The sequence below is a fragment of the Stenella coeruleoalba genome (assembly GCF_951394435.1).
Source record: "Stenella coeruleoalba genome assembly, chromosome: X".
Lineage (NCBI taxonomy): Eukaryota > Metazoa > Chordata > Mammalia > Artiodactyla > Delphinidae > Stenella > Stenella coeruleoalba.
In genome coordinates this window covers 122128126-122152160 of record NC_137152.1, presented here as the reverse complement: position 1 = coordinate 122152160, position 24035 = coordinate 122128126, and the positions used below count along the sequence as shown (strand labels likewise).

Below are 24035 nucleotides of genomic sequence, written 5' to 3'. Positions count from 1 at the left end.
AGGGGCTAGGACTTATTTCTAGTATTATTCTGATCCCAGACTCTGTCCTTCTCCCCTCTGGAAATTGCTTTCTTTTCATGACATCTCAGAGAATTTGCAGCTCCATAGGAAACGGAATAGAATACCAGTCAAAATTGCTGTTCTGTGTGTTTTACTCCTGGAGGATATATTATTCAATTTGGATGTGTGTGTGTGTGTCTGTCGGCATGGAGGGAAGGGTGGTGATTTCCCCAGCTGGGTGCAGCTCACGCAAAGCTCCCAGGATTCCAGTCACACGGCGACTCCTTTCCACTTCGGCAGCCTCTCTTCTTTCAAACCCCCTATTTTCATTCATTTCATCCCACTGAAATCTAGACCTTGCTCACAAGTGGCCAAAGTAAACTCCAGGTGACTAAAATGGTCGTTTCCATACAGTTGGTAATTGGCTCTCCCAGGGCAGGGAGAGGAGGGCCAGCCCCGGGAATACCGAGCAGGGCTTCAAAGAGCAAGACCCTCATTTCTCTGGAAATCCTTGCAGATGGCGGCTATGAAACACCTACCTCTTCACTGTGGCCCACTGCAATGCAACGAGAGCCAGCACCCCTTCCTTCCTGCCCCAGGGCGATTTCTCTCGGCTTCATCCACGACCCAGAAGGACATCTCACAGCAATGTCCCATTTCAGACTTTCCCCTGCAACCCAAGACACACCCTCTGCCTGTCCGGCTGCTGCCACCACCCAGCTTCATCACCATCACCTCCCACAGAAGGAACCCCCACTTCCCAAAGGCCCGAAGTGCCCTGGCTCGGGGCACTTAACACTCCAGGGCTCGCTCCTGGAGCCCCACCGCCTCGTCCCATGTTGTCTTATTCTGTGGGACTTAGGGGACGTCTCACCACCTTCCTCATGTGACAGTGGCTCCTAGACCATCACTCTAGGTGTGGGTGTGTCCTGCTTTTCCTAGCGTTCCCGCTACTAACACAGGCCCTTCCGGAGAGCAGAGGCTCCGTGGAGGTCTGCGGAATAAACAAGCCAGTGGGCAGGGGGCTTATTGACGCAGATGAACCTTCTCCTACTTTCTTAAAATACCCGTGCAAATCCAACTCAACAGAGATAGTTCGTTTTATTTACAGAATGACAGACAAGACAGGGAAGCAAGAATTGGAACAACAATGACTCTTATTTTTCTATTTCTTCTCCCATCTATAGCACTGCTAAGTACTTCCACCTTTCCAGAGCAGTTCTGATTCCAATTCCCTGTTATCTTGTACACGGTCACAAAACGAACTGGGAGATTTCCCAACCTCTCTTACAAAACAGCAAAACTCTTGTTCTTGAACTGAATTAGTGCAAATACCTGTGGGATTAACGTCATACACAAAGTTAGACACTGAAGCTTGTTTAGTCTTCTATTCAAAGAACCAACATTTGAAAAATTCCTAAAGAAAAATTCCTAAAGAAAACGACATGGAAGTCCATGTCAACATACACAACAGGAACCCAAAATGCTGCACACCGGCTTCCCCCAACTCGCCCGGCTCTCACTGCTTAGAAGGCTGACCGCTCCCTCTTCAAACTCAGAGTGAAGGATCAGCCCCCCTTCCTGCCCCACGGGAGAAGCTGCTGGACGTGGGACTGGCTGCTGCACTGGCTCAGGCTCCCTCTTCCTCATCGCTCACACTCCCTGCAGACACGGATGGGAAGAACCTGGGATCCATGCTATTGCTCCTGAGCAGATACTGCAGGACCTGCCGCTTGCTGGCCTCCGCGTAGGCCCGGGGACCCCACAGGAACTCGTAGCGGGCAGGGTCGCTGTGGGGCACCTGCCGGTACTTCAGGTAGCCCGTCTGCACCCACACTTCGGTGAGCAGCTCCCTCCCGCCACAAAACCCCAGGGTGCCTAGCTTTCCCCACACCTCCTCCTCAGGGACGCGGTCACCGAACAGGGTGACCATGGTCAGGACCAGCAGAGGGAGGCTGGCCTCGGGCGTGCGCTGCCAGTCGCTCAGCACTGCATCCCAGGTGAGGCCCAGGGTGGGGACCAGGACGTAGGTGCGCTGGCGGGGGTCCACCACCTTCACGTCCACGCCAAACAGCAGCTGCAGGCACTCGCAAACGAGGCGGAAGACCACGGGGAAGTGGTCCCGATGCTCCCGGACGACCGTACTCAGCATCTCCGCCTCGGAGGTCGGCTCCCCGGTACGAAACTTGACGAGCAGGAACCCCACCAGGTCAGCCATCAGCGCAACAAGTGCCTCGCGGGACAAGGGCTCGGCATAGGCGGAGAAGGAGGGGGCGCCAGGGGAGGCGGAGGACGAGGGGGATGCGGCCTCCTCCCCCGCAGCCCCCAGCAGCGGCGCCTCCACCGGACCCTGGGCCGGGACTGGGGCCTCAAGGTCGGCCTCAGGCTGGCGGAGCTCACTCATCTCGACCGGGGGCCTGATCACTGGGGTCGGGCCGCCCACGGGAGTGTGGGCAGGGGACCTCGTACCTGGGGAAGAGAGGGGGTGTGAGCGGCCTCGGCGGAGAAAGGCACCCTGGGCAGCCCTGACAAAGGCCACTTACAGGTCTCGTCTCAAGGGCTGCCCTCGGGCCTCACAGGGGCGCTCCTCCCGGGTGGCCTGTCCCCTGCCAACCTGAAGAAGGAAGTGAGGGGGCTCCTCAGGGTGCAGCCAGCACGGCCCCAGGTTCTGGGGCTGACAGGGCGGTGGGGTGACTTGGGTGTTGTGGGGTCCCCTCTGTTCTGGGAGGGGGAGCCCCTGGGTACACACTCAGGGCACGCACCTCCCCTTGGCTCCTGGCGCTGCCTGGGCCTCCTCTGCTCTGTGCCCTGAGGACACGGTCCTCAGACCTGGGCCTTCGCCTCCCGGTTCCTGGAGCCCCTGTAAGAGGAATGGAGGGCGCACCTCTTGTGTACACTGTGGCACAGCTCTGGGCCTCGGTGCTGGTAGGAGGATTGGGCCGGACTCTGTGAGGTCCCCCCAGTGCTGAGTTCTGGGGTGGGTGGTCCCCTCGGGGTCGCTCGTCGTGCTCACTGTTCCCCTTAAGGGCCTGGACCCTCCCCTTTGCAGGCCGGAGGGGAAACTCAGAACAGGACCCCGAATCTGAACAGAAAGCAGTGAGGGGGCCCCACAGGTGGCCGCACCTGCCCAGGGCCTCCCGAGGGTCCTAGGATGGGGAGATGCTGGGTCCTCACCTCCTCCTCACATCCTGCCTGGCCTCCCAGCGCTGACCACAGGGGCAGGTTTCTGTTGAGGCCCCTGTTCCAGTCCTCCCTCGGGGTCCTGGGAGTCCACCCTCTGGACCTGAAGGCTCACCCCTCACACCAAACACCTGACCTCCTGAGGACCCCGACCCAGAGGTCAGGAAACATCTCATCTGCTGACCGTGCTCTGGCGCCTCCAAGGCCCCCGCGGAAGGGCAAAGGATCCCTCCCTGTGTTGGGGTCTAACGTCCTCAGTCCTTCCTTCCTCGCGTGCAGGCTGGACTCTGGGCAGGACCTGGGATTGTCCCGTCTGCCAGTGTGAGTCCCTGCTCCTTATACCAGGTCTCCAGTCTCTCCGAGACCCTGACGTCAGGACGTCAGGACAGGCCTACCGTGCTCATCCCACCCCGGGGCCTCCCACGGCCACCTGCAAGGGCGGTGACCTGGTGGGTCCCTTTTGTCCTCCCTCAGGGTCCCCTCAGTCCTGCCTAAGGGCCCTAACCTTAGTCCACCAGGGACCTGACATTTTACCCTCTGCCCTCATGAGACCCCGCCCCTTATCCCAGGTCCCCAGCTTCTCTGACACCCTGATGTCAGGAAGTGCTGCACGTGACGGCCTCCCAGGGCCAACTGAGTTCTGGGCTGCAGGCTGCCCTCAGTGCTCCCTCAGGGCCCTCACCTTGACTCCACACAGAACCTGGGATTCTCCACAGTGCCCACCAGACACCCCGCCCCTTATACCCCCTCCCTAGCCTCTCTGATACCCCGCCCCGTGCTCCCCCTACGCAGCGTCTCTGAGACCCGGATGTCAGGAAGTGTTGCACGTGCTCATTCCGCCCTATGGCCTCCCAGGGCCAACTCTGTTCTGGGGTCCAGGCTCCCCTCAGTCCTCCCTCAGGGCACTCACCTTGACTCCACGGAGGACCTGGGATTCTCTCCCGTACCCACCAGACACCCCGCCCCTTATACCCCCTCTGCAGCCTCTCTGAGACCCCGCCCCATACTCCCCTCCCCAGCGTGTCTGAGACCCGGATCTCAGGAAGTGCTGCACGTGCTCATCCCGCCCTATGGCCTCCCAGGGCCAGCTCTGTTCTGGGGTCCAGGCTCCCCTCAGTCCTCCCTCAGGGCCCTCACCTTGACTCAACGAAGGACCTGGGATTCTCTCCCGTGCCCACGAGACACCCCGACCCTTATACTGCCTCCCCAGCCTCTCTGAGACCCCGCCCCGTGCTCCCCCTCCGCAGCGTCTCTGAGACCCGGATGTCAGGAAGTACTGCACGTGCTCATTCTGCCCTATGGCCTCCCAGGGCCAACTCTGTTCTGGGGTCCAGGCTCCCCTCAGTCCTCCCTCAGGGCCCTCACCTTGACTCCACGGAGGACCGGGGATTCTCTCCCGTGCCCACCAGACACCCCGACCCTTATACCCCCTCCCTCGCCTCTCTGAGACCCCGCCCCATACTCCCCTCCCCAGCGTGTCTGAGACCCGGATTTCAGGAAGTACTGCACGTGCTCATTCTGCCCTATGGCCTCCCAGGGCCAGCTCTGTTCTGGGGTCCAGGCTCCTCTCAGTCCTCCCTCAGGGCACTCACCTTGACTCAACGAAGGACCTGGGATTCTCTCCCGTGCCCACCAGACACCCCGACCCTTATACCGCCTACCCAGCCTCTCTGAGACCCCGCCCCGTGCTCCCCCTACGCAGCGTCTCTGAGACCCGGATGTCAGGAAGTGCTGCACGTGCTCATTCCGCCCTATGGCCTCCCAGGGCCAGCTCTGTTCTGGGGTCCAGGCTCCCCTCAGTCCTCCCTCAGGGCACTCACCTTGACTCCACGGAGGACCTGGGATTCTCTCCCGTGCCCACCAGACACCCCGACCCTTATACCCCCTCCCTAGCCTCTCTGAGACCCCGCCCCGTACTCCCCTCCCCAGCGTCTCTGAGACCCGGATGTCAGGAAGTGCTGCACGTGCTCATTCCGCCCTATGGCCTCCCAGGGCCAACTCTGTTCTGGGGTCCAGGCTCCCCTCAGTCCTCCCTCAGGGCCCTCACCTTGACTCCACGGAGGACCGGGGATTCTCTCCCGTGCCCACCAGACACCCCGACCCTTATACCCCCTCCCTCGCCTCTCTGAGACCCCGCCCCATACTCCCCTCCCCAGCGTGTCTGAGACCCGGATTTCAGGAAGTACTGCACGTGCTCATTCTGCCCTATGGCCTCCCAGGGCCAGCTCTGTTCTGGGGTCCAGGCTCCTCTCAGTCCTCCCTCAGGGCACTCACCTTGACTCAACGAAGGACCTGGGATTCTCTCCCGTGCCCACCAGACACCCCGACCCTTATACCGCCTACCCAGCCTCTCTGAGACCCCGCCCCGTGCTCCCCCTACGCAGCGTCTCTGAGACCCGGATGTCAGGAAGTGCTGCACGTGCTCATTCCGCCCTTTGGCCTCCCAGGGCCAACTCTGTTCTGGGGTCCAGGCTCCCCTCAGTCCTCCCTCAGGCCCTGGGAAGTGATTAGCCCATGAGGGGGGAGCCCTCATGAATGAGATTACCTCCCTTATAAAAGAGGCCCCAGACGGCTGCCTCATCCTCTTGTGCCATGTGAGAAGATGGCTAGTTGATACAACTAGACAAGAAACCAGTCCATATGAAGAAGAGCTTTATTACTATTATTTATTACTCAGCCGTACAAAGGAACGAAATTGGGTCATTTGTAGAGATGTGGATGGATCTAGAGACTGTCATACAGAGTGAAGGAAGTCAGAAAGAGAGAAACAAATATCGTGTATTAATGCACATATGTGGAACCTAGATAAGTGGTACAGATGAACCGCTTTGCAGGGCAGAAATAGAGACACAGACGTAGAGCACAAACATATGGGCACCAAGGTGAGAAAATGGTGGGGGCGGGCGGGGGGTGTGATGAATTGGGAGATTGGGATTGACATACGTACACTAATAGGTATAAAATGGGTAACTCATAAGAACCTGCTGTATAAAAAAATACATAAAATAAAATTCAAAAGTTAAAACAAACCAAAGAAATAAGAATAGGTTTATGACATTATCAATCACAGTAGAAAACCACCTGTAAAGACAAATGGACGTACTTGCCACAACGGGCTCTGCATCGCCAAGTTCGCTCCCCCAACTCCGCAGCCTCGCAGGAGGCCTTCCTGTTGGTGGAAGGCCAATGGGCGTGTCTTTCGCTTCCGGAGGCGCCAAGCCTTGGGACCTCAGGCCCTCAGTGCGCATGGCTACTGCTGCTTCCGTAGCAGAGCGCCTCCTCACGTGCTCTTCTGATCCAACCAGTTTCTCGGTAAAGAGACGTCTAGAACTTTCTCCCTCATCTTCCTGGGGCTTCCGGGAGCACCCGGAAGCCCACGTGGCGTTCGCACAGAGTGCCTGGGACAGTCGGCGGCACAGTTCCTGGCTGCTCTGCTGAGACGAGCTCTTCAGCCCCTCGTGAGCGGGACTCCGGAGCCATCCACAGAGTCAGAGCGAGTCAGGAGACAGGCGGGGGCTCTGCCGGGGGCTGGACTCCGCAGGTACCGGGGGCCCCGGGAAGGAGTGGAGGTCGGGGGAGGGCTACGGGCTGCTCGGTTGGGAGTGGGGGAGCGGCGGCGGAGGGTAGCGGGCTGAAGGGGGGCTGAGGGAAGGGTCCCCCAGTGAGCGGGTCAGAGGGGAGGACCGCTGGCTTCCGGGGTGGCTGGTGGGGGGCGTTCTGGAGTCGGGGTGCAGAGGGTGGGGCTGATGGCTAAGCGTGGGGGGGGCCTGAGCGGAGGGCTTCCTGCTGGTCGGGTGGGGCCGGCCTTGGGGGCCAGAGGAGAGGACGACTGGCTGCGGGGGTGGGGAGGATCGGACGGGCGGGCCCCACCCCCGGGGCCGAGACCGGAGGGGAGGGCTAACGGCTGCTGCGTGTGGCGGGAGGAAGGCTGAGGCGGGGGTCGCTGGGGAGGACTCCCGGGCGCGGGTGCGGTAGGCGTTAGGGGAGCTCCCGCCGGGGCAGGGCGGGGCGTGGGGTGGGGGGGAGGACGCTCGTGGCAGTTAGGGGGCTCCGGCTCCCGGGTGGGCGGGGGCAAGACGGGTGGGCTCTGCGTCTGGGGTACGAGAAGCGAGAGCCCCTGGCGCTGAGTGTGCTCGGGGGAGGACTCCCCGGTGTGGGGAGGTGAGAGAGGCCGTCTGACCTCTACGCATGGCGGGGCGCCCGGCTTCCAGGGCCCAGAGCGGAGCGCCACCAGCTGGTGGGTGGGGGAGGGTGTATGGAGGGGATGTAGTGCGAGGGGTCGGGGAGGAGCCGCCTGGCCACGGGGGGGCGTAAGTGAAGCTGAGAGGGGGGAGGTGCTGGGGCTGCTGTGATCTGGTGGAGGCTGTTGGCCATGGCAGATGGATTTGTGGGGTCCAGGGAGGGGCTCTGGCCCACTGCATGAGGCATCGAGAGCTTCAGGTCGCCTCTGTCCGGGTGGCACAGGAATTGCAGAGGTGGGTGGGCAGGGCAAGGCCCTGGCCTCCACACAGAGTACACAGATTCTTTACGAGGGTGCTTTGCACATTCACCCGGACACGCCATACCAGAGTTGTAAAACAGTCTCCATAAATTTAGCAGTATTGCAAGTTTACATGATAAGTTTTCTCATCACGGGGGAATTTTATTTGATGGTACTAATGATAATATATCTTCAAATATTGGGAAACCCATGGATCAAAGAGAAAAAACACAGAGGGACTTAGAAAATGTTTCCAAGTGAATACTAAAAAAGCACAACTTACCAAAATTAGTGGGAGGCAGCAAAAAGCGACAGGAGGAAACTGTATTCCTCTAAATGCTTCTGTTAGAAAAGAGTCAGGACATAAAATCAGTGAGCTGACAGTCCATTGAGAGATGCTAGAAGAAGAAGAGCAAAGGAAACATAAAATGAAGTAATAAGAGAGCTAAGAGAGGAAATCAGTGATAGAAAGCAAATTATGGACACGGTGAACGAAGCCATGCGCTTCTTTCAAAAGAGCAAGGAAACCGAGCAAGTCCTAGAACGATGAATCACGGAAACATAGAAAGAACGCTGATCCCCAATATGAGGAATGAAAGAGGGCCAACGTTACGGATCAGATGTACATTAACAAAGAGGATGTAGGGGAATATTATGGGACATTATGGAAATGTTTATGCTAACAAATTGGAAGACTTGAAAAATTCCTTGGGAAAAAGGCAGCTTCCTAAAACTGAGGCCAGAAATGTAGAAAAGGTGACGAGCCTTCTGTCTTTTTTAAAAAAATTATTTTATTTTACTTTATTATTGTTTCTTGAGTCGTACGCAACAAGTGCTCTTTTGTTATTATTTTTAAATTTTATTTTTACTTTGGGCTGCGTTGGGTCTTTGTTGCTGCGCGCGGGCTTTCTCTAGGTGCAGCGAGCGGGGGCTACTCTTCGTTGCGGTGCGCAGGCCTCTCATTACGGTGGCTTCTCTTGTTGCAGAGCACGGGCTCCAGGCATGTGGGCTTCAGAGGTTGTGTCACGTGGACTCAGTAGTTGTGGCTCGTGCGCTCTAGAGCGCTGGGTCAGTGGTTGCGGCGCGTGGGGTTAGTTGCTCCGCGGCTTGTGGGATCTTCCCGGACCAGGGATCGAACCTGTGTGTCCTGCACTGGCAGGTGGATTCTTAACCACTGCGCCACCAGGGAAGTCCCTAGCCTTCTATCTTGTAAATAAATGTAATTTATAAAAAAAGTTTCCTAAAGTCAAACAAACCAAACAGGGCAGGGAGGTGCTCCAGGCTGCTGCTGTGAGGGGCACTAGGGTGGGCTGTGTGGCACAAACATGATTCTCTCCTCTTTGCACCCACAGGCCGATTCCCACACTTCAACAGCCTGTGCACACCTGTTTGATCGCTTCCCCCCACCCTCAGGTCCTCGAAGATGGCGATGGCTCTGGCGGTATTGCGGGACTGGTGCAGGTCGATGGGCGTGAACGCTCAGCGATCTCTGCTCATCCTGGGAATCCCAGATGACTGCAAAGACCAGGAATTCCAGGAGGCTGTGCAGGCTGCCCTGCGTTCCCTGGGCAGGTACCGAGTGCTGGGCAAGGTCTACAGAAAGGAGCTGGGGTCGAGTGTTGCCCTGGTCGAGTTTGCTGAGTGTTTAAATCGAAGCTTGCTCCCCCGCCAAATACCAGGCAAGGGAGGGCCCTGGACTGTGGTCTGCCTGCCCCAGGCCCCTGATGCTGATTCACAGGATAGACCCAGTTGCCCTGCGCAGCCCCAGGGACAAGCAGTGGTTGGCAGGGCGGGTGAGGCAGGAACTGCAGGGGAGGAGGAAGCTGCAGGGGAGGCGGGAATCGCAGGTATGGAGGGAGACACAGGTGAGGAGGAAGCCTTAGGTGAGGAGGGAGCTGAAGATGAGGAAGGAGCTGCAGGTCTGGAAGGAGTTGAGGGTCAAGCAGGAGCTGAAGGTGAGGAGGGAGCTGCAGGTGAGGAGGGAGGTGCAGGTGAGGAGGGAGCTGAAGGTGAGGAGGGAGCTGCAGGTGAGGTGGGAGCTTCAGGTGAGGAGGGAGCTGAAGGTGAGGAAGGAGCTGCAGGTGAGGAGGGAGCTGCAGGTGAGGCAGGAGATGCAGGTGAGGAGGGAGCTGCAGGTGAGGAGGGAGCTGCAGGTGAGGCAGGAGATACAGGTGAGGAGGGAGCCTCAGGTGAGGCAGGAGCTGCAGGTGGGGAAAGATCTGATGGTCAAGCAGGAGCTGAAGGTGAAGCAGGAGTGTCAGATGAGGAAGGAGCTGCAGGTGACGACGGAACCTCAGGTGAGGCAGGAGCTGCAGGTGAGGAAGGAGCTGCAGGTAAAGCAGGAGCTGAAGGTGAAGCAGGAGCTGAGTCAGATGAGGAAGGAGCTGCAGATGAGGAAGGAGCTGAAGGTGAGGAAGGAGCTGCAGGTGCGGAAGGAGCTGAGGGTCAAGCAGGAGCTGCAGGTGAAGCAGGAGCTGCAGGTGAGGAAGGAGCTGAAGGTGAGGAAGGAGCTGCAGGGCTGGAAGGAGCTGAGGGTGAAGCAGGAGCTGAGGGTGAAGCAGGAGCTGAAGGTGAAGCAGGAGCTGAGTCAGATGAGGAAGGAGCTGCAGGTGAGGAGGGAGATGAAGGTGAGGAGGGAGCTGAAGGTGAGGAGGGAGCTGCAGGTGAGGAGGGAGCTGCAGGTGAGGAAGGAGCTGCAGGTGCGGAAGGAGCTGAGGGTCAAGCAGGAGCTGAGGGTCCAGCAGGAGCTGAAGGTGAAGCAGGAGCTGAGTCAGATGAGGAAGGAGCTGCAGGTTACAGAAATGTTGCAGGCGTGGCAGGACTTCTGAGTATGGCAGGACCCACGGGCGGGGCAACGGCTGCGCCTGAGGAAGCAGTTGTGACAGCGGCAGGCGCCATGGGTGAGGCAGGGCCCGGGACCCAGCAGTGGAGGCAGGCCTCGCAGCCCGTGCTGGACAGCATGGGCTACCAGGAGCTGGGAACCTTCTCTGGGCTGGAAGAGCCGGGCCACGGGGAAGGGTCCTCTGAGAGCTGGCTGGAGCAGGCCAGCCACACGCTGCACCTGTGGCGCCACGTGTCTGAGAGGGAGAGGAGGAGGAGGCTGGTGGAGAGCTTGCGCGGCCCCGCGCTGGACCTCCTGCGCGGCCTCCTGGCGGAAGATCCCGAGCTGGCTGCCCAGGACTGCCTGGCCGCGCTGGTGCAGGTGTTTGGGAACAAGGACCCCCGGGGGAGTGCTCGGCTGAAGTTCGTGACCTGTGCCCAGCGGCCCCAGGAGACTCTCTCTGCGTACGTGATGCGCCTGGAAGGCCTGCTGCAGTCGGCCCTGGAGAAGGGGGCCATCCACCCGGCCATGGCGGACCAGGCGCGCGCCCGGCAGGTGCTGACGCGGGCCCGGCTGAACGACACGCTCCGGGACACGCTGAGGAGGAGGCGGCTGATGAGGAGGCCTCCCGGCTTTGCGGGCATGCTGCGGCTCATCCAGAAGACCGAGGCCTGGGACGCCGACCCGGCTAGCAGGGAGCACTTCCCAGGGCAGGAAGAGGCCCGTGTGGACGTTGCAGTCCTGGCAGCAGCCGCCCAGGCCGCCCCGGCCCATGAGGCCATCACCGCAGGCACCACTGCACATGGTGAAGATAGCACCGCCCAGGCCGCCCGTTCCAAGGAAGGGAGCGCCGAGGACCACCCGGCACGTGAGGAGGCCAGTGCGGCAGTTGCCGGCACTGCCAAGGCTGGCGAGGCGGCCCCTGAAGACCATGGTGCCGCCAGGGCAGCCCCTGGCCCTGGGGAGACCAGCAAGGCGTCCGCGGCCACTCAGGAAGATGGAAGTGCTGCCACCCCTGCGGGCCTAGGTCAGGCAGGACCCTCAGATGCCCCCAGGGTCCCCATGCCTGGCCGGATGGGCAGTGCTTCCCCGGTGGCCCCAGGAGGTCCTGGCTGGGAGCCAGAGGGCCTCGCCCAGGCAGGAGGCCAGGAGGCCGAGGAGACCCCCGAGGAGGGGCTCAAGCCCATCCCAGAAGAGCCGGGAAATGAGGACGGGGCTGCAGAGATGAGCCCCCCGGGGTCCACCTCGGGCCACTAGGCTCAGCAGGCCGTGGGGCTGCCAGGCTTGCAGGCAGGGGGAGGCCAGGCCTGGCAGCCTACTGGCCCCATATTAGGGGCCACTCCAGGTGCCTGGGCCTCCCTCCTGAGAGGGGACCCCTATTCATCATCCCCTGGGGCAGGTTGCTCCCTGTACTGGCAAGCCCAAATGTGTCCCTGTAGGCCCCAGAGGGACCCAGGTGTCAAGGAAACCCCCAGCCCCCGCTCCCCTCCCCCCAACACACACACCCTAGCCATCGTCCCCTCGCAGAGCCCTGAGGTGCGCCACGAGCCAGCCAAGGCTCTGGTCTCTGTGGGCCAGTGTCGTGAGCTCAACGTGTGCTTTCTGGGCATAGATTCAGGCCCAGCGCTGCTTCTTGTTGTGGAAATGTGCATGTGTTCTCCTCTGAGCAGTTCCCCCAACCCCTGCACGGCGTGGAGACCCCGAGCCCAGTCCCAGGAGCCGGCGGGAAGGACGGGATGGACGAGGTCACAGCCAGCACCCACCCCAGGACCTGGGATCCCACCTGGGACCTTGGGAAGGAAGACCTTGACCGGGGCTGCAGGAGGTCTGCGGGAGGCCCCCCAGGGCTTGTGTTCTGCTGGGCCACCCCGTTGTTCCTCGGGACTCCACGTCCCCGGCTCGGTGGCGTGCGCCCTGCTGTGGGACTGTCCTGTGCCCGCCATAGGGCAGGGCCAGGCCCCGGGCATGTGGGCCTGAAATGGAGGGTCTGCCCTGGGGGGAGCGGGCATGGCCGGCGCCCATCCTCCTGGCGAGAGGCCACCCGCGGGGCCCTCAGGAAGGGAGACTGGGGGGGGATGGAGGGCCGCCGGGTGGGGTGTAGCGGAGGCACCTTTTTGAGGACCTTGGGTGAGGCCGGGACCCGTGAGCTCCGGTGGCCGTTAGAAGTTCCTCTGTGTGTTGTTATGCCCTGTGTTCAATGGTTTCAGTCAATGTTTCTGTTTAATAAATTTCCCTGAACGTTTCATCTGAGTCTGGCCTCTGCTGTGGGCAATGGAGGGAAAGGGCTGCTGCGGGTGAGGGCGGGGGTCCAGAGTCCGATTCCTGCTCAGCACCCATGGGACACCTCTCCGGGGAGAGGGTAAGGTAGGCACTTTGCAGACCCAGCGATGGTGAGCGCTTTTTTCCATTTCATAGGTGAATTGTAAAGTTTTAGCAAAAACTGATAATTGCCTAAAAAGGCAGTAGAGAAGTTAAAATGTAAATGAAAACCTTGATTATCTCAGCAGGAAAAAGGGAACATAGGAGCAACAATAGATGGACAGACACTGCTATGGACTGAATATTTGTAAACCTCTCCCCCTCATTCACCTGTTAAACTCTAACCCCCAAAGGGATGGGATTTGGAGGTGGGGCCCTGGGAAGTGATTAGCCCATGAGGGGGGAGCCCTCATGAATGAGATTACCTCCCTTATAAAAGAGGCCCCAGACGGCTGCCTCATCCTCTTGTGCCATGTGAGAAGATGGCTAGTTGATACAGCTAGACAAGAAACCAGTCCATATGAAGAAGAGCTTTATTACTATTATTTATTACTCAGCCGTACAAAGGAACGAAATTGGGTCATTTGTAGAGATGTGGATGGATCTAGAGACTGTCATACAGAGTGAAGGAAGTCAGAAAGAGAGAAACAAATATCGTGTATTAATGCACATATGTGGAACCTAGATAAGTGGTACAGATGAACCGCTTTGCAGGGCAGAAATAGAGACACAGACGTAGAGCACAAACATATGGGCACCAAGGTGAGAAAATGGTGGGGGCGGGCGGGGGGTGTGATGAATTGGGAGATTGGGATTGACATACGTACACTAATAGGTATAAAATGGGTAACTCATAAGAACCTGCTGTATAAAAAAATACATAAAATAAAATTCAAAAGTTAAAACAAACCAAAGAAATAAGAATAGGTTTATGACATTATCAATCACAGTAGAAAACCACCTGTAAAGACAAATGGACGTACTTGCCACAACGGGCTCTGCATCGCCAAGTTCGCTCCCCCAACTCCGCAGCCTCGCAGGAGGCCTTCCTATTGGTGGAAGGCCAATGGGCGTGTCTTTCGCTTCCGGAGGCGCCAAGCCTTGGGACCTCAGGCCCTCAGTGCGCATGGCTACTGCTGCTTCCGTAGCAGAGCGCCTCCTCACGTGCTCTTCTGATCCAACCAGTTTCTCGGTAAAGAGACGTCTAGAACTTTCTCCCTCATCTTCCTGGGGCTTCCGGGAGCACCCGGAAGCCCACGTGGCGTTCGCACAGAGTGCCTGGGACAGTCGGCGGCACAGTTCCTGGCTGCTCTGCTGAGACGAGCTCTTCAGCCCCTCGTGAGCGGGACTCCGGAGCCATCCACAGAGTCAGAGCGAGTCAGGAGACAGGCGGGGGCTCTGCCGGGGGCTGGACTCCGCAGGTACCGGGGGCCCCGGGAAGGAGTGGAGGTCGGGGGAGGGCTACGGGCTGCTCGGTTGGGAGTGGGGGAGCGGCGGCGGAGGGTAGCGGGCTGAAGGGGGGCTGAGGGAAGGGTCCCCCAGTGAGTGGGTCAGAGGGGAGGACCGCTGGCTTCCGGGGTGGCTGGTGGGGGGCGTTCTGGAGTCGGGGTGCAGAGGGTGGGGCTGATGGCTAAGCGTGGGGGGGGCCTGAGCGGAGGGCTTCCTGCTGGTCGGGTGGGGCCGGCCTTGGGGGCCAGAGGAGAGGACGACTGGCTGCGGGGGTGGGGAGGATCGGACGGGCGGGCCCCACCCCCGGGGCCGAGACCGGAGGGGAGGGCTAACGGCTGCTGCGTGTGGCGGGAGGAAGGCTGAGGCGGGGGTTGCTGGGGAGGACTCCCGGGCGCGGGTGCGGTAGGCGTTAGGGGAGCTCCCGCCGGGGCGGGGCAGGGCGGGGCGTGGGGTGGGGGGGAGGACGCTCGTGGCAGTTAGGGGGCTCCGGCTCCCGGGTGGGCGGGGGCAAGACGGGTGGGCTCTGCGTCTGGGGTACGAGAAGCGAGAGCCCCTGGCGCTGAGTGTGCTCGGGGGAGGACTCCCCGGTGTGGGGAGGTGAGAGAGGCAGTCCGACCTCTACGCATGGCGGGGCGCCCGGCTTCCAGGGCCCAGAGCGGAGCGCCACCAGCTGGTGGGTGGGGGAGGGTGTATGGAGGGGATGCAGTGCGAGGGGTCGGGGAGGAGCCGCCTGGCCACGGGGGGGGGCGTAAGTGAAGCTGAGAGGGGGGAGGTGCTGGGGCTGCTGTGATCTGGTGGAGGCTGTTGGCCATGGCAGATGGATTTGTGGGGTCCAGGGAGGGGCTCTGGCCCACTGCATGAGGCATCGAGAGCTTCAGGTCGCCTCTGTCCGGGTGGCACAGGAATTGCAGAGGTGGGTGGGCAGGGCAAGGCCCTGGCCTCCACACAGAGTACACAGATTCTTTACGAGGGTGCTTTGCACATTCACCCGGACACGCCATACCAGAGTTGTAAAACAGTCTCCATAAATTTAGCAGTATTGCAAGTTTACATGATAAGTTTTCTCATCACGGGGGAATTTTATTTGATGGTACTAATGATAATATATCTTCAAATATTGGGAAACCCATGGATCAAAGAGAAAAAACACAGAGGGACTTAGAAAATGTTTCCAAGTGAATACTAAAAAAGCACAACTTACCAAAATTAGTGGGAGGCAGCAAAAAGCGACAGGAGGAAACTGTATTCCTCTAAATGCTTCTGTTAGAAAAGAGTCAGGACATAAAATCAGTGAGCTGACAGTCCATTGAGAGATGCTAGAAGAAGAAGAGCAAAGGAAACATAAAATGAAGTAATAAGAGAGCTAAGAGAGGAAATCAGTGATAGAAAGCAAATTATGGACACGGTGAACGAAGCCATGCGCTTCTTTCAAAAGAGCAAGGAAACCGAGCAAGTCCTAGAACGATGAATCACGGAAACATAGAAAGAACGCTGATCCCCAATATGAGGAATGAAAGAGGGCCAACGTTACGGATCAGATGTACATTAACAAAGAGGATGTAGGGGAATATTATGGGACATTATGGAAATGTTTATGCTAACAAATTGGAAGACTTGAAAAATTCCTTGGGAAAAAGGCAGCTTCCTAAAACTGAGGCCAGAAATGTAGAAAAGGTGACGAGCCTTCTGTCTTTTTTAAAAAAATTATTTTATTTTACTTTATTATTGTTTCTTGAGTCGTACGCAACAAGTGCTCTTTTGTTATTATTTTTAAATTTTATTTTTACTTTGGGCTGCGTTGGGTCTTTGTTGCTGCGCGCGGGCTTTCTCTAGGTGCAGCGAGCGGGGGCTACTCTTCGTTGCGGTGCGCAGGCCTCTCATTACGGTGGCTTCTCTTGTTGCAGAGCACGGGCTCCAGGCATGTGGGCTTCAGAGGTTGTGTCACGTGGACTCAGTAGTTGTGGCTCGTGCGCTCTAGAGCGCTGGGTCAGTGGTTGCGGCGCGTGGGGTTAGTTGCTCCGCGGCTTGTGGGATCTTCCCGGACCAGGGATCGAACCTGTGTGTCCTGCACTGGCAGGTGGATTCTTAACCACTGCGCCACCAGGGAAGTCCCTAGCCTTCTATCTTGTAAATAAATGTAATTTATAAAAAAAGTTTCCTAAAGTCAAACAAACCAAACAGGGCAGGGAGGTGCTCCAGGCTGCTGCTGTGAGGGGCACTAGGGTGGGCTGTGTGGCACAAACATGATTCTCTCCTCTTTGCACCCACAGGCCGATTCCCACACTTCAACAGCCTGTGCACACCTGTTTGATCGCTTCCCCCCACCCTCAGGTCCTCGAAGATGGCGATGGCTCTGGCGGTATTGCGGGACTGGTGCAGGTCGATGGGCGTGAACGCTCAGCGATCTCTGCTCATCCTGGGAATCCCAGATGACTGCAAAGACCAGGAATTCCAGGAGGCTGTGCAGGCTGCCCTGCGTTCCCTGGGCAGGTACCGAGTGCTGGGCAAGGTCTACAGAAAGGAGCTGGGGTCGAGTGTTGCCCTGGTCGAGTTTGCTGAGTGTTTAAATCGAAGCTTGCTCCCCCGCCAAATACCAGGCAAGGGAGGGCCCTGGACTGTGGTCTGCCTGCCCCAGGCCCCTGATGCTGATTCACAGGATAGACCCAGTTGCCCTGCGCAGCCCCAGGGACAAGCAGTGGTTGGCAGGGCGGGTGAGGCAGGAACTGCAGGGGAGGAGGAAGCTGCAGGGGAGGAGGAAGCTGCAGGGGAGGCGGGAATCGCAGGTATGGAGGGAGACACAGGTGAGGAGGAAGCCTTAGGTGAGGAGGGAGCTGAAGATGAGGAAGGAGCTGCAGGTCTGGAAGGAGTTGAGGGTCAAGCAGGAGCTGAAGGTGAGGAGGGAGCTGCAGGTGAGGAGGGAGGTGCAGGTGAGGAGGGAGCTGAAGGTGAGGAGGGAGCTGCAGGTGAGGTGGGAGCTTCAGGTGAGGAGGGAGCTGAAGGTGAGGAAGGAGCTGCAGGTGAGGAGGGAGCTGCAGGTGAGGCAGGAGATGCAGGTGAGGAGGGAGCTGCAGGTGAGGAGGGAGCTGCAGGTGAGGCAGGAGATACAGGTGAGGAGGGAGCCTCAGGTGAGGCAGGAGCTGCAGGTGGGGAAAGATCTGATGGTCAAGCAGGAGCTGAAGGTGAAGCAGGAGTGTCAGATGAGGAAGGAGCTGCAGGTGACGACGGAACCTCAGGTGAGGCAGGAGCTGCAGGTGAGGAAGGAGCTGCAGGTAAAGCAGGAGCTGAAGGTGAAGCAGGAGCTGAGTCAGATGAGGAAGGAGCTGCAGATGAGGAAGGAGCTGAAGGTGAGGAAGGAGCTGCAGGTGCGGAAGGAGCTGAGGGTCAAGCAGGAGCTGCAGGTGAAGCAGGAGCTGCAGGTGAGGAAGGAGCTGAAGGTGAGGAAGGAGCTGCAGGGCTGGAAGGAGCTGAGGGTGAAGCAGGAGCTGAGGGTGAAGCAGGAGCTGAAGGTGAAGCAGGAGCTGAGTCAGATGAGGAAGGAGCTGCAGGTGAGGAGGGAGATGAAGGTGAGGAGGGAGCTGAAGGTGAGGAGGGAGCTGCAGGTGAGGAGGGAGCTGCAGGTGAGGAAGGAGCTGCAGGTGCGGAAGGAGCTGAGGGTCAAGCAGGAGCTGAGGGTCCAGCAGGAGCTGAAGGTGAAGCAGGAGCTGAGTCAGATGAGGAAGGAGCTGCAGGTTACAGAAATGTTGCAGGCGTGGCAGGACTTCTGAGTATGGCAGGACCCACGGGCGGGGCAACGGCTGCGCCTGAGGAAGCAGTTGTGACAGCGGCAGGCGCCATGGGTGAGGCAGGGCCCGGGACCCAGCAGTGGAGGCAGGCCTCGCAGCCCGTGCTGGACAGCATGGGCTACCAGGAGCTGGGAACCTTCTCTGGGCTGGAAGAGCCGGGCCACGGGGAAGGGTCCTCTGAGAGCTGGCTGGAGCAGGCCAGCCACACGCTGCACCTGTGGCGCCACGTGTCTGAGAGGGAGAGGAGGAGGAGGCTGGTGGAGAGCTTGCGCGGCCCCGCGCTGGACCTCCTGCGCGGCCTCCTGGCGGAAGATCCCGAGCTGGCTGCCCAGGACTGCCTGGCCGCGCTGGTGCAGGTGTTTGGGAACAAGGACCCCCGGGGGAGTGCTCGGCTGAAGTTCGTGACCTGTGCCCAGCGGCCCCAGGAGACTCTCTCTGCGTACGTGATGCGCCTGGAAGGCCTGCTGCAGTCGGCCCTGGAGAAGGGGGCCATCCACCCGGCCATGGCGGACCAGGCGCGCGCCCGGCAGGTGCTGACGCGGGCCCGGCTGAACGACACGCTCCGGGACACGCTGAGGAGGAGGCGGCTGATGAGGAGGCCTCCCGGCTTTGCGGGCATGCTGCGGCTCATCCAGAAGACCGAGGCCTGGGACGCCGACCCGGCTAGCAGGGAGCACTTCCCAGGGCAGGAAGAGGCCCGTGTGGACGTTGCAGTCCTGGCAGCAGCCGCCCAGGCCGCCCCGGCCCATGAGGCCATCACCGCAGGCACCACTGCACATGGCACCAAGGCCTCCCCGGCCGGTGAAGATAGCACCGCCCAGGCCGCCCGTTCCAAGGAAGGGAGCGCCGAGGACCACCCGGCACGTGAGGAGGCCAGTGCGGCAGTTGCCGGCACTGCCAAGGCTGGCGAGGCGGCCCCTGAAGACCATGGTGCCGCCAGGGCAGCCCCTGAAGACCATGGTGCCGCCAGGGCAGCCCCTGGCCCTGGGGAGACCAGCAAGGCGTCCACGGCCACTCAGGAAGATGGAAGTGCTGCCGCCCCTGCGGGCCTAGGTCAGGCAGGACCCTCAGATGCCCCCGGGGTCCCCATGCCTGGCCGGATGGGCAGTGCTTCCCCGGTGGCCCCAGGAGGTCCTGGCTGGGAGCCACAGGGCCTCGCCCAGGCAGAAGGCCAGGAGGCCGAGGAGACCCCCGAGGAGGGGCTCAAGCCCATCCCAGAAGAGCCGGGAAATGAGGACGGGGCTGCAGAGATGAGCCCCCCGGGGTCCACCTCGGGCCACTAGGCTCAGCAGGCCGTGGGGCTGCCAGGCTTGCAGGCAGGGGGAGGCCAGGCCTGGCAGCCTACTGGCCCCATATTAGGGGCCACTCCAGGTGCCTGGGCCTCCCTCCTGAGAGGGGACCCCTATTCATCATCCCCTGGGGCAGGTTGCTCCCTGTACTGGCAAGCCCAAATGTGTCCCTGTAGGCCCCAGAGGGACCCAGGTGTCAAGGAAACCCCCAGCCCCCGCTCCCCTCCCCCCAACACACACACCCTAGCCATCGTCCCCTCGCAGAGCCCTGAGGTGCGCCACGAGCCAGCCAAGGCTCTGGTCTCTGTGGGCCAGTGTCGTGAGCTCAACGTGTGCTTTCTGGGCATAGATTCAGGCCCAGCGCTGCTTCTTGTTGTGGAAATGTGCATGTGTTCTCCTCTGAGCAGTTCCCCCAACCCCTGCGTGGCGTGGAGACCCCGAGCCCAGTCCCAGGAGCCGGCGGGAAGGACGGGATGGACGAGGTCACAGCCAGCACCCACCCCAGGACCTGGGATCCCACCTGGGACCTTGGGAAGGAAGACCTTGACCGGGGCTGCAGGAGGTCTGCGGGAGGCCCCCCAGGGCTTGTGTTCTGCTGGGCCACCCCGTTGTTCCTCGGGACTCCACGTCCCCGGCTCGGTGGCGTGCGCCCTGCTGTGGGACTGTCCTGTGCCCGCCATAGGGCAGGGCCAGGCCCCGGGCATGTGGGCCTGAAATGGAGGGTCTGCCCTGGGGGGAGCGGGCATGGCCGGCGCCCATCCTCCTGGCGAGAGGCCACCCGCGGGGCCCTCAGGAAGGGAGACTGTGGGGAGATGGAGGGCCGCCGGGTGGGGTGTAGCGGAGGCACCTTTTTGAGGACCCTGGGTGGGGCCGGGACGTGTGAGCTCCGGTGGCCGTTAGAAGTTCCTCTGTGTGTTGTTATGCCCTGTGTTCAATGGTTTCAGTCAATGTTTCTGTTTAATAAATTTCCCTGAACGTTTCATCTGAGTCTGGCCTCTGCTGTGGGCAATGGAGGGAAAGGGCTGCTGCGGGTGGGGGCGGGGGTCCAGAGTCCGATTCCTGCTCAACACCCATGGGACACCTCTCCAGGGAGAGGGTAAGGTAGGCACTTTGCAGCCCCAGACATTGTGAGGGTTTTTCTTCCAGTTCATAGGTGAATCGTAAAGTTTTAGCGACCTTGACCGTGGGCCGCGTCTCGGGCGATGCTCGTGCTTGAAATCATGGGTGCTGTGCACGGCCCGGAAGGCCAGGGGACACACAGGAGGACTTCTGACCTCGTGGGTCACACGTGGGTCCGTGCACGTGTGCCTCGCCCGGGGGCTCCGGGACCAGAAGGCCGTGGCCGGTTTGCACGAGCGCTCGGCCTGTGGCTCTGCACCCGTGCACGAGTGTCTTCGTGCCCCCTGCGATGACGGGCGTGAAGCAGGAGGCTGACATGCTGACGGGCCTGCCCTTTAGGATGTCACTTCCTGGCTGGGCTGTGCTGTCACCCCCGAGCAACCGGAGCACTTCTGTGAGGGGCTGAGCGGGAGTGTGAGCCCAGGGTGCTGCCGGCCGCGCTGCACTGTCCCGTTTACGTGGCGGAGGGGCACGCCGTGCTCCGCATGGCTGCGGACGAGAAGGGCCCCGCCGCGGGCAGGGCGCCCGGCTTCGGCGAGGCGCCTCTTCCTCCCGACACAGCGGCTCCGGCCCTCGGCTCAGGGAGCTGCACCCCCCAGTCCCTCGCCCTGGACCAGCCCGTACCCGCGGGGCACCCCGACCTCAGGCTGCTGCCTGGAGAAGCCGCTTTCCAGGATTTGACGGAAGAGCCTTTGTTGAAAAGGCCTCGCACCGCCTGCGAGGCCGTGTGGGAAGGCAGCCTGCTCTTCCACCCCTTTCCCAGGAAGCTGTGGACGAACGTCCACAGCAGTCGCTTTGCATCCATTGGGTGGAATGAAGACGGAACTTGCATAGGCGTCAACAGGCCGCTGTTTCAAAAGGAGGTTTTGGACAGGGACGGCCTAGACAAGGTGTTCAAGACAGAACGTGTGGAGAGCTTCATCCGCCAGCTTAACCGCTATGGATTCAGCAAAGTGTACCAGGACATGCACACGTCCCTCTGCGTGACCAACCTGTCCACGAAGGAGCGGCCCGCCCACGTCCTGAGCGAGGTAAGGAGGGCGGGGGACGGCGGGGGAGGAGCCCTCTCCAGGGGCTGAGCCGCTGGGCCCGGGGGTGGGGGGCGGGTGCCAACCCCGGGGCCGCCTGGGACGGCGGCAGGCGTGTCGGGAGAGCTTCCTTTAAAGGTGGTACTTGGGCACCGGCGTGACGGCCGGAGCTGGCAGTGCCGCGAGCTGTGTTGGGACGTTGTTATGGGGGGACCCGAAACGTTCTCAGCACAAGGACGTCACTTCTCTCCCTCCTCCTTTTCCCTTTGGTGTGTCTGTGTGAGGTGATGCGTGTGAACTGGACCCCCTGTGGTGATCATTTCACAGCACACGCGGGCAAGGCGTCATCCTGTACTCCTGACACGTGGGCAGTGCCGCTCGTGCCTGACCCGCAGTCACAGCGGGGGACAAGAGGACACTGCTGCAACGCTGGCCCTTCCCGTCCTCCTGCTCGGGGACAGTGGCCCGCCGGGGGGAGGGGGGAGGTCTGTGTGCCCCCTTGACTCCCATAGCTCCAGAGCATCACTTGAGTGGGGGCGCAGGTCCTTTCCTGGGAAGCAGTCAGCGTCCCCGGTCTGGCCCCTGGAGGTGCTGGCCAGGGGGCGATTCGGACACTTCCTTAGAAAGCTACCGAACCTTGTTGCAGTCTCGTACCTGCAAACGCCAAGTCCCCTTTCGTGGGCCTTGTACTCATACTAAGGGGCCATTTTCAGTCATTTTCCAAGGGCGAAAGGTGATGGTGAGTGAGCGAGTCTCAGGGATGTCAAAGCTGGGGCACAGCGTCCTGCTGGGACCGGGTCCCGCTTTCTCCAAAGAGGCCCTGGGTCGGCTGGGGGAGGGCGCCCAGGGGCCCAGCCAGGCGGCTGCTGCTTGCGAGCAACTCTTTTGTGACTCGGGGTTTCCTTTTCTCTCTCAACCGCGACCTCAGTTACACTTCTACCACAGTCCCCTGTTTCAGAGACACTGCCCGCACCTCCTGGTGAGGATGAAGCCGAGAGTACACACTAAACCAGCATCCGGGCAGGTGGACAGCGAGCCGGCAGCCCCGGGGCACCTCCCGGCGCCCAGCGCCGCGGAGCCGCAGGACGGCCTCCCACCGTCTCCTGAGCACATCCAGGGGACCCCGAGCTACCCGCAACTCGACCATGCCTCCGCCCTGGCCGGGACTGACCCTGTCGCTCCGGCCCCTCCTTGGACAGCAGCTGAGCCCCCCGCGCCGGATCCCAACGTGCAGATTCTGGTCCCTCTAGTCCCTGTCCTGGCAGGGGTGGCCCAGCCAGCCGAGGTGCCCTGGCTCTGCTGCGCCTGGCCTCCCGCCCAGATGAGTCCTCCCTGGCCCGTGCCGGGCCTGGCGGCCACGCCCTCCCAACTCCTCAGCCTGCCCCCCCACCCCGCGCAGTTCCCGGGGGCCGCGCTGCTGCCTCTTGCGCACCCTGGGTGCCTGAGGTGGCCGCCAGGCCTGCCGCCTCCCTGACCTTGATCCGTCGGCCGCTGAGCCACTTCTGCCATCGCTGCGTGGGCTCCCGCTCTTTCCTGGAATACCCGGCCCCTCCAGGCAGGCCCACAGAGGACCCTGACCAGGCAGACCCTGCAGACACACGGAGGTGGTAACACGGCCAGAACCTTGCAGGGCAGTAAAGAGCACGGGGACATGAGAGCGATGTTCCACCCAACACGTGTCTGGCGCCTCCGTCCTGGGCGTGGCTGAGCAGTTGAGTCCCCTCAGCAGGAAACGATGACAGGTGACAGCCCACCCCCGGCACAGTGCGGGCACCTAGCAGACACCTGGAGAAGCCCCTCAGACGCCCTGTGTCCACCCACTAGAAAGACCCTTGAAGGGCTGGACAAGCACAAGGAAGGCCCTGGCACCCGCGGCTTCACAGTTGCGGGGGCATCGTGTCCAGCAGGGTCTCGATTTGACAGATGAGAAGAGCTCAGGCCTCCCCTGGTCAGAGGCCTGAAAAGAGCCCTTACTGTCCTGAGACGCACAGGTGTGGAGGTGACGGTCCCTGGCAGGGGCCTGCGGGTGTTCAGTTTGGGGGTGCTCTCTGGTGTCTGGACAGCAGGATTGAGGTTTGCTTTTCACTGCGGGTCCTGCGTCTGGAGACATTTTCCTGGTTCTCTTTTCCTTGCCTTTCGAGCTAAACACTTCAAGGGCGCCATGCTCCACCACCGTCTGGGCGCTGGGGTGTCGCGCTTATACCGCGAGTCCTTGTGGTCAGCGCCCAGTGATGTGTACAGAGCACTGAAGGCCAGGGCGCACCCCCAGCTCACAGTTGCTGCCTCCACGTGTGGGGGATGGGCCGGGGGACCTGGCCAGGACTCTGTGGCTGTCACAGCGATAGGGCGACATCCCCTCCCAAACACTGCTAAGGAGGGGGCGGGGAGCGGGAATTGCCTGGAGTTCCAGGGGTTAGGACTCCATGCTTTCACTGCGGTGGCCCGGGTTCAATCCCTGGTCGGGGATCTAAGATCCCCCAAGCCTTGTGGGGTGGCCAGAAACACAGAAAAGAAAAAAACAGGTGGGTTGGGGGAGGAGGGGAAGTAGACCCAAGGTACCAGGAATGATCCAAGCACCAGCAGCCAGAGGAGCCCCGGGTCTGCCCGGGTGAGGGGTGGTCCCATCTG

The 24035-nt window shown here is 60.7% G+C and overlaps 4 protein-coding genes across 7 annotated transcripts; 3 read left to right on the top strand and 1 right to left on the bottom strand.

Moving 5' to 3' along the window:
- Positions 1 to 758: 758 nt before the first annotated feature.
- Positions 759 to 3885, bottom strand: LOC307180555 (melanoma-associated antigen 10-like). Of its 4 annotated transcripts, XM_079910933.1 has the most exons (4): positions 3175 to 3238; positions 2763 to 2860; positions 2544 to 2614; positions 759 to 2469 (listed from the first exon to the last, which is right to left on the bottom strand). In XM_079910933.1, the coding sequence occupies exon 4, from the start codon at positions 2402 to 2404 to the stop codon at positions 1631 to 1633; it is 774 nt and encodes a 257-aa protein (XP_079767059.1). In that variant the 5' UTR covers positions 2405 to 2469; positions 2544 to 2614; positions 2763 to 2860; positions 3175 to 3238; the 3' UTR covers positions 759 to 1630. The 4 variants fall into 4 exon arrangements, with proteins under 4 accessions (XP_079767059.1, XP_079767060.1, XP_079767061.1 ...); XM_079910934.1 differs by lacking the exon at positions 3175 to 3238 and adding an exon at positions 3863 to 3885 and having other exon boundaries at positions 2544 to 2860; XM_079910935.1 differs by lacking the exons at positions 2544 to 2614; positions 3175 to 3238 and adding an exon at positions 3863 to 3880.
- Positions 3886 to 10498: 6613 nt separating this feature from the next.
- LOC307180682 (paraneoplastic antigen Ma6F-like) lies at positions 10499 to 11738 on the top strand (the record flags this gene model as incomplete). Its single annotated transcript, XM_079911047.1, has 1 exon — positions 10499 to 11738. Exon 1 carries the CDS (start codon positions 10557 to 10559, stop codon positions 11736 to 11738), a length of 1182 nt encoding a protein of 393 aa, XP_079767173.1. The 5' UTR covers positions 10499 to 10556.
- A 1613-nt stretch (positions 11739 to 13351) lies between these two features.
- LOC307180681 (paraneoplastic antigen Ma6F-like) lies at positions 13352 to 20218 on the top strand. Its single transcript, XM_079911046.1, has 3 exons — positions 13352 to 14161; positions 16460 to 16972; positions 17963 to 20218. The coding sequence occupies exons 2-3, from the start codon at positions 16531 to 16533 to the stop codon at positions 19252 to 19254; spliced, it is 1734 nt and encodes a 577-aa protein (XP_079767172.1). The 5' UTR covers positions 13352 to 14161; positions 16460 to 16530; the 3' UTR covers positions 19255 to 20218.
- Positions 20219 to 20864: 646 nt separating this feature from the next.
- LOC307180680 (heat shock transcription factor, X-linked-like) lies at positions 20865 to 22881 on the top strand (the record flags this gene model as incomplete). The annotated part of the gene is made up of 2 exons (XM_079911045.1): positions 20865 to 21410; positions 22366 to 22881. 2 exons carry the CDS (start codon positions 20865 to 20867, stop codon positions 22879 to 22881), a joined length of 1062 nt encoding a protein of 353 aa, XP_079767171.1.
- Positions 22882 to 24035: the final 1154 nt, after the last annotated feature.

Coding starts and splice junctions, on each gene's coding strand:
- LOC307180555 (XM_079910934.1), bottom strand. CDS start 2,404: ATGAGTGAGCTCCGCCAGCCTGAGGCCGACCTTGAGGCCCCAGTCCCG.
- LOC307180681 (XM_079911046.1), top strand. CDS start 16,531: ATGGCGATGGCTCTGGCGGTATTGCGGGACTGGTGCAGGTCGATGGGC. Junction 16,973..17,962: donor AGGGGAGGCGGGAATCGCAG/GTATGGAGGGAG, acceptor TGAGTATGGCAG/GACCCACGGGCGGGGCAACG.